Consider the following 7,935-nt stretch of genomic DNA (forward strand, 5'->3'; position numbering starts at 1 on the left):
AAAACTGGGCACTCCACCAGAGTCTGGTTCATGTTGAGAAGAAATCAGGTGACTTCATCCAGCCCACTGCCTTCAGAGGAGACCACATGTAAACAGAACCGTGACTCACCCACTGATTTCTTCAGCCACAGCTTTTCCCCTGAATCCCCATCAGCCCACTCAGTCTCTCCACTGCGAGGACTAGTGGGCATTTCAGAGGCAACATGTAGCAACCAGGACTCCTGCCTGACTCCATCCTCTCCCGGCTTTCCCGTTGTTTCCATGGAGATGAAGGGTATCACCATTCCCCTTCAGCTCGGGCCAGACTCTGCACAAAGCTCAGCTCTTTCCTTTACCCTCCACATTGGGTCCATCAGCAAGTCCCATAGGTTCTATTTCCGGTTGTATCCCAAGGCTGCTCACTGCTACATCCTCATCCAAGCTGCCGTCACTCTGCTGGCTGCTGCACAACCCCCCTCTCTCCCCTGCTTCCCCTCTGCCTGTGTTCTGTATTAAACAGCCAGAATCGTGTTTTCTAAATGTAAGCCAAACCCCATCCCTCCCCTATCTCCACCCCTCCATTGTTTTCACATTTAAAATAAAATCCAAAGCCCCACACGCCCTCCAACCAAGTCTCCAAATGCCCTCCCTCTTGCCCTGGGCATTCCAGCCACACTGACCTTGTTCTTACTCCGGGGCACCAAGCGGCTATCTCCTCGACTTCTACACGTGCTGCTGCCCCAGCCCGAGCCTCACGCAGCCCTTGTTCTAGGTAAGACCTCCCAGTGAGCCTTGCCCTGACCCCCTCTAGATAAGCCCCTTAGCTCACACTCTCTCCCTTGACCCTGCTTTTTAGCCTTTGTAGCACTTAATGCCACGTGAACTCACAGCAAGCATCTATGCAGTTGAGTTAGCGAAGATCTGTCTCCCCCACTGCAAAGTGAGCGCTGTGAAGTGGGCATTGCCCTGCCCCCAGTGCTGGACAGGCCCTGGCTTAGTGAACAAATGACCCGGTGAACAAATGAATAAGCGCACATCGGTCCTGATTTTTTAAGTGTGCTCCTTTTTTGGTAAAATGTCCTCACGTAAACACTACTCAGCCGTAAAAAAGAATGAAATTTTGCCATTGGCAGCAACATGGATGGACTTGGAGGACGTTATGCTAAGTGAAATAAGTCTAAGTCAGAGAAAAACAAATGCTGTGTGATGCCACTTATCTGTGGAATCTAAGAAAGACAGCAAACTAATAAAACAAAAAAGAAGCCAACTCACAGAGAACAAACTCGTGGCTCTCGGTGGGGAGAGGGAGGGGGAGGGGCAAGATAGGGGTGAGAAGAAAAACAAGGGGTTATTATGGGATTATATGAAATCACCTGTGTGAAACTTTTGAAAATTGTAAAACACTATAGAATTTAAAGAATCTTTCATTCAATTAAAAAAAAAAATGCCCTCACTTAAATTCTTGCATGTGAGAGAAGTTTATGCTGAAGGCATTAAGGTGAAGCGGCCTGACTTGATTTTCTCATCCCTCACAGTTGCCCGAAAATTGGCTGTAGCCACACAGACGTGAGAATGTCTGATCTCATCCAGGACGAGGTGCTGAGAAGGGCGATTGAGAGCCACAAGAAAAAACGTCGTCAGTCTGACTAGGAAGACCACCTGCCTGCAGGGAACTCCGCAGCCTACCTCCTACCCCAGCCATCTGTAGAGAGGAATGCTTGTCAAAGCACTTCGACTGGCTGCATAGCATACTTTGGGGTAAAATTGAAGGTTTTAGTGTATTTGAAAGCCTTTTTCTATGTTACAGTAAACATTCAAGCATATTATATTGTTTATTTTTAAGTGTTCTGCAGTTTTAAATAAAACTTTGATTATCTGCGTGTGCCCTATCTGTGCGCCTCCCGAGGTGTAAATGCTTCCAGTGGTAAAGCCTGGGTGGTGCTAGGCTTCTCTATTTCTAATCCTTCAGACTGCTTTTTATTATAGTTTTCACAAAAAAAAATGTCTTGCAAGGCATGTTTGAAATGCAAACACATAGAAACACCCCCAACTGCAAGCATTTTCTATCAGGATAGTAAAGAATAGCATGAGGGTGTAAAGCAAAGCCGGCTTCCTTACCTATATTTACTTTGTATATTGACAGTTCCAAATATGTAAATGCTTTTGTCATTCTGATGGGCACAGAATGCTCCAGTAGCTGGCTTATCAGTGCGATGATAATTGATGCCATAATGGAAACTTTGCTGCAGCCTGCTGAGATCCTGAAGCGTCATCGGAAGCAACCACATCCTGGCTGTTCTCTGCCTTGCTCCGTGGCTTTCGGTAAGTGGCTTCAGCCCCGTGGGGCTGGGGGGTCTTCAGCCACGACACAAAGATATTGAATAAGATGTTCTGTACTGTCCCTTCAGCCCCGAAAGTCTGTAGACTTATGACCAGCAGGGTCTTTAAATTGAATACCATTGATTTATATTCCATTTGTATAAAAAGTGCTAATCGATTCACAGTCTACATAGCAGCCTTTTATCAACTAGAATAATCAATTAAACCTACCAAAGCATACCCTGACTACACTAGGAAACCAAGAATAACTAATAATGGCTAACGTTTATTGAGCACTTACTGTACACCGGGTGCTATTCAAAGCACTTTACATATAAACTCCTATAATTTTCACAGCCTGATGAGAGAGGTACAGTTATTATTCCCACTTTATCGTTCCCACTAAATGAGGCACAGAGAAGTGGAGTGACCCGTGGAAAGTCACAGAGCTAGTAAGTGGCTGAGCTGGGATGGGAACTTAGATCATCTGGCCCCAGGGTCTGGATTCTTTTTTTTTTTTTTTTTTTGCGGTACGCGGGCCTCTCACTGTTGTGGCCTCTCCCGTTGCGGAGCACAGGCTCCGGACGCACAGGCTCAGCAGCCATGACTCACGGGCCCAGCCGCTCCGCAGCATGTGGGATCTTCCCGGACCAGGGCACGAACCCGTGTCCCCTGCCTGGGCAGGCGGACTCTCAACCACTGCGCCACCAGGGAAGCCCTGGATTCTTAATCGTATGCTCTCCTCCTCCCTATCGATTTATTTAGAATCTAAAAATATACTCAGAGTCCACATTTAAAAATGGAACCTTTTGTAAATAAACAAGCATATACATGTTTGTGCAAAAAAAAAAGTTCACTAAAATGCAGGAAGTAACTGGATTTGATATCTAATAGGCAGTAAAGGCCATGAGATAATAACACATTTGAGTTTCAAAGCATAGTCTAAAATGGAGCAATTAATTTTGAAAACACTTTCATGAAATTCAGAAAGGAGTATGACATTCCGTTGTCTACAAACTAATTTTGAGTTTCTTAAGATGCTTTACTTGAATCAGACTTCCAGAGGAAATGATTATGTTTAAGCCAGAACAAACATACCTTTCATGGAATGTGGTTCTTTTGTGAAATAATTTGTTTCCTAAACAGATAGGGGCAAGCATGAAATGCTTGCCCAAGGTTGGATTTGCATTTTCCCCTACTCTTTCCAAAGAGGATTCCGGAATATTGGTGTGGACACTGATATCGGTTAGAAAAATGCAAACACCATTCTACTACGGAAAAGGTATTTGTATCCTGTGACATTTTTCCTTCTTTAGTCTCCAGAAACATATACTTGTCCAGCCAATTAACGAATTTGAAGTTTTATATAAAACTTATTTTTATCTTTGAAGATTCACCATTTGGTTGTCATTCTCAATCTGGTATATTTGTTAAATTACCATGACAAGAGTTTTCCAAAAAAGTGAAACCTTTTCTTCAAATGAAATCGTATTTGTCTTACTGAGAAACCCAATAATAATATGACAGCTGGAAGGGGAGCAGTTCTAGCCAAAGAGGAGGTGGGAGTTCAATCCCCTTTTCCACAGGGCAGCCCCAGTCTTATCTGAGATCACCCAAGGCCCCATGAGTGACATTTGAAAACTGCACCAGATATTGTAGCTAAATCATTTCTTTCGGATGCCTGGTTTAGGACTTGGATAATTGTGTGAACATGACATTTTAAAAAAATTGCTAGTTCCTTTAAGAAATTTCCAATTGAGTAAGTTTAAAACATTACCACAAACTCCAAACAATCAGATGATTTCTCTCTCACCTGATATAGAAGTTCAAACACGGAGTGCCCAGTTTGAAGCAACTCCTGCTGGGAGCACTGCTCCCAACTGAACATGCCTCAACTCAAGTTTTCTGTGAGGACAGAGAGATTACAGGACTGGGGGAACCGAGGCCACTGGGAACTGATCGCTGGCCACACACCAGGCTCAGGTCTAAGTGCCTTAAACATATCACCTAAGTGAATCCTCCCTACAACCCTAGAGGGAAGCGTTATCGCCCCATTTTACAGATGAGGAAACTGAGGCTCGGGGTCATTAAGTCATTGGCCTGAGGTCACTGGCTTGTGAGTGGTGGTGGTAGAGCTTATATTGGGATGGAACCGTGAGTGCAGAGGGAGTGCTCTCACCCACTGGGCTCCCACTGGGCTCCCTGCCCCAGGGCCGTAGAGGATGCATAAATGGTCAGCAGACCTGCACTTCTATCCCATCTTCCTTATTTCTGCTCCTGAGACCGCCATTTCCGGCGGGGGAGGAGGGGGGCACCGTTTTCCAGTCTCGGGTGCATTTTGCATAGCCCTGTGCTCCTCCCCTTGACCCCTCCGCAAACACCCCACCAAGTCCAGGCCCTCCCTCCTGGCTTCGCACTTAGGCTGTTTTCTAGCCTTCCAGCTGGTCTCCCACCTCACAGCCGCCCCCTCCCATGTTAATCTACTAGAATACTGATTGGGTAATTCTATATCCTTTCCTACCGAATGAACTTCAGGCCTGGCCTTCAGGATTCTACCCACAGACCAGCCCCACTTCTGTCTCCCCAACACTTCAGTTCACCTGCTCTCTTCATGGCAGGGTTTCTTCCAGAAGTAATGGCATATTCCTAACCAGCACATGCAGATGACCTTGGGCAAGTCACTTTACTGATCCAGCCCTCAGATTTGTCACATAAGCTAAAAGGTTTGGACTTCTTGCCAAGGTTTTCTTAAACCCTAAGATTCCTCTTCAATGAATCAGTCCTATGCAAAGTATATGGCCCTTTTGAAGGAAAACAAGCTGACTTGGAAATTAGAGTATATTTGAACCCAATGTGTATGTTGCATCTTTAAGTATTTATTCAGCACACACTTTTTAAGGCCCACTTTATGCCATGTTTTGTGTTAGTCACTTTGGATACAAAAATATTCCTTCCAGAGCGCTTCTTGTCTAGTTGGGGTAGACAGATATGTAAAAAAATAAATTGCATAAAGGGTTATGTGAGTGCCATGTTTGGGGAACAGTAGCACAAAGAAAGGAAATACAGGAAAATTATTAAGTAAAAATTGTGTTTTAGTAAATCAGGTCACAAGATTCAAAATAAGTTAATCAAAAGTTTGTGAAACCTTCTGATTGGGATATGGGGGATAAATCCTGAGGGTGGATAACCCAGTGGTACTGGAAATCTGTTATGTTTTGGAAATCTGCCTTCTAGCTTGTGTCAAACTTTGTGGAAGGGGGTAACTATTCTGAAAGGAAGGCAGTTAAATCTGAGTGGGAACAGGAACTCTCATATATTGCTGGTGGAAATGCAAATTGGTGCAGTCACTGAAAAGTTTGGCTTTTAAAAAAAATGTTAAACATGAATTCACCCCACAACCCATCAATTCCAGTCCTGGGTATCTACCCGAGAGAAGTCAAAACTATGTTCACACAAAGACTTGTGTGTAAATATTCATAAGGAGCATGCTTTATAAGAGCAAAAAAGTGGAACCGATCCAGCTATCCAACTGGTGAGTGGCTAAACAGAAGCGGTGGGTCCATACAAACGGAATACTATGTGGTTATAAAAAGGAATAAGGTATCAATGCTTGTAACATGGTTGAACATGATGCTGGTGAAAGGAGCCAGTCACAAAGATCAAATATTGTATGAATCCACTTACATGAAATGTCCAGAAAAGATAGCTCTATAAAGACAAAGTAGATTATTGGTGGCCTGAGGCTGGAGGTGAGGATGGAATTGCTTTGGGGTGAAGGAAATGTTCTAAAACCGGATTGTGGTGAGGATTACACAACTCTAGATTTATTAAAAGTCATTGAATCCAACACTTAAAACAGGTGAATTTTATGGGGTATAAATGATATAAATCAGCTGAGGGGGGGCACTGCTTTACAGGAGAGGGAGGGGAGGCCTTTCCTCCTGGTCATTTGAAAAGACGGGACAGCTATAACAGCCATTGATGCCCCCAGTTCAGCTGGTAACCACATCTCTATCAATATTCTGAGAATCGATTTTGCATCTTAAAGATTAACGTGAAATAAAAAAGAGTTCTAGTCAAGCCTCAAGAAATCCAAGAAAAAAGAAGCAATTACTTAAACAAAAAATCTGTTAAGGGTTAATGAGAGGATTAATTAAATAGGATTGCTAACAATAAGGAACTTGATTTTACCTATTTCTATGTCTTAATCTCCCAATTGTAGATTCATTTTATCCGCAGTGATCACTAATAGTAATCAGTAGTTCTAATTAGCTACTTTTATTATTTTTTTAAGTATAATGGAGTGAAAACCCTGGCTAGTTCCTTTCTCTGTTCATCCTGCCATTGGGAAGGATGCAACTGAGTCTCCAAAAACGACCCCGTAACCATTTAGTGGTTGGCAGAATGACCCAAACTTATAACAAGACCATAAACGTTTATGACCACTAAAAGGAACATTTAGTGGGGATTTGTTTTCATGAACAAATACAGAATTTGTTTTAAAACAAAAAGAAAAAGCAAGACACACTTACGAAAGGAAGCGCAGCCCAAGGACCATCCTCGTCATAACCAGAATACAAACCAGAAGTGCAGTGCTGTTCAGAAAGAAGTCAGAAGGCTGCTGGAATGTACGGGAAAAGCTGTCATTCAGAGTCAGGGAAGACTCTGGCCGTCAGGCTTTGCGTGGGCCCTGAGCTGATAACGGTCCCCACAGTTCACAAGGAATGCGGCGACACTGATGAGTCCAGAGATCAGCACAAACAAGGCTCAGGATGATGAAACGTGGATGCTATGCTGGAAGGCACTGGGATGTTTTTGCCCACGGAGGAAAAAAACTGAGGCTTCTGTTTTACACAAAACATGGGACTTTTTGAAATATTGCAAGGACAATTGACAATAAGCTCCATAAGAGGGCCAGTTAAAAGTTCTTTGGTACTCAGAAGAAAAAAATTACTGTAAGCATCTCAGCACAAGAGCTCTTATCCAGGAAACCATGGATCCCCAGGAGACTGTGAACAAAATTCAGAAGGTTTACAAATTCGTACGAGGAGAAAAAGGACATCTTTACTTTTACTAACCTCTAATCGGAATTTGATTCCCTACAATTATGAATGCAGGCAGTGAACTCCAGGAGAATTAGCAGTATCTGACTTCATCACCCATAAAAATGACATTTTCACATAGCATTCTTGCTGCTGTAAAGATAAATTTATACTCATCTCTTCTTTTAAAATACAGTACTTAGTTTCCTTCTGGCAATGATGGACTAACAGAAATTGGATTTACCTCCCACCTTTAACAACTAAAAACCTGAACAAAATATGTATGAAATTGTGGTTTTCAGACATTGGATGCTGCCCTTGCTTCCTGCCTGAAGAGTTCCCAGGCTACCGTAGAGGGAGAGGGACCTAGCTGGAGCCTGGAGGTCTGTCTGAGTTGAGGAGACAGAGTTGAAGATCAGGGAGGCCAAGTAGGTAGAATGCGCAGAGCAGAGAGCTAGAGAGCAGAGAGCTGCTCAGAGACTGACTCTGGAGACCAGCAGAGGGTCCCCCTGGAGTCTTCAGCTGAGTCATCATCAGCTCGTGCCTGTGAGGAAATTACCTGAGGCTGGGAAAGAACCTCCCAGAGGATCAGCGG

At 43.6% G+C, this 7,935-nt stretch overlaps 1 protein-coding gene across 3 annotated transcripts in view; it reads left to right on the top strand.

The window, feature by feature from the left end:
* Positions 1 to 1,855, top strand: part of NSMCE2 (NSE2 (MMS21) homolog, SMC5-SMC6 complex SUMO ligase) — a 223,438-nt gene extending 221,583 nt beyond the window's left edge. For all 3 annotated transcript variants that reach the window (XM_033419817.2, XM_033419819.2, XM_004265323.4), the window contains one exon: positions 1,515 to 1,855. In XM_033419817.2, coding sequence (XP_033275708.1) covers positions 1,515 to 1,629 — 115 coding nt within the window. In that variant the 3' untranslated portion in view covers positions 1,630 to 1,855. The remainder of the gene's footprint in view (positions 1 to 1,514) is intronic.
* Positions 1,856 to 7,935: the final 6,080 nt, after the last annotated feature.

The sequence above is a fragment of the Orcinus orca genome, chromosome 17 (genome assembly GCF_937001465.1).
Source record: "Orcinus orca chromosome 17, mOrcOrc1.1, whole genome shotgun sequence".
NCBI lineage: Eukaryota > Metazoa > Chordata > Mammalia > Artiodactyla > Delphinidae > Orcinus > Orcinus orca.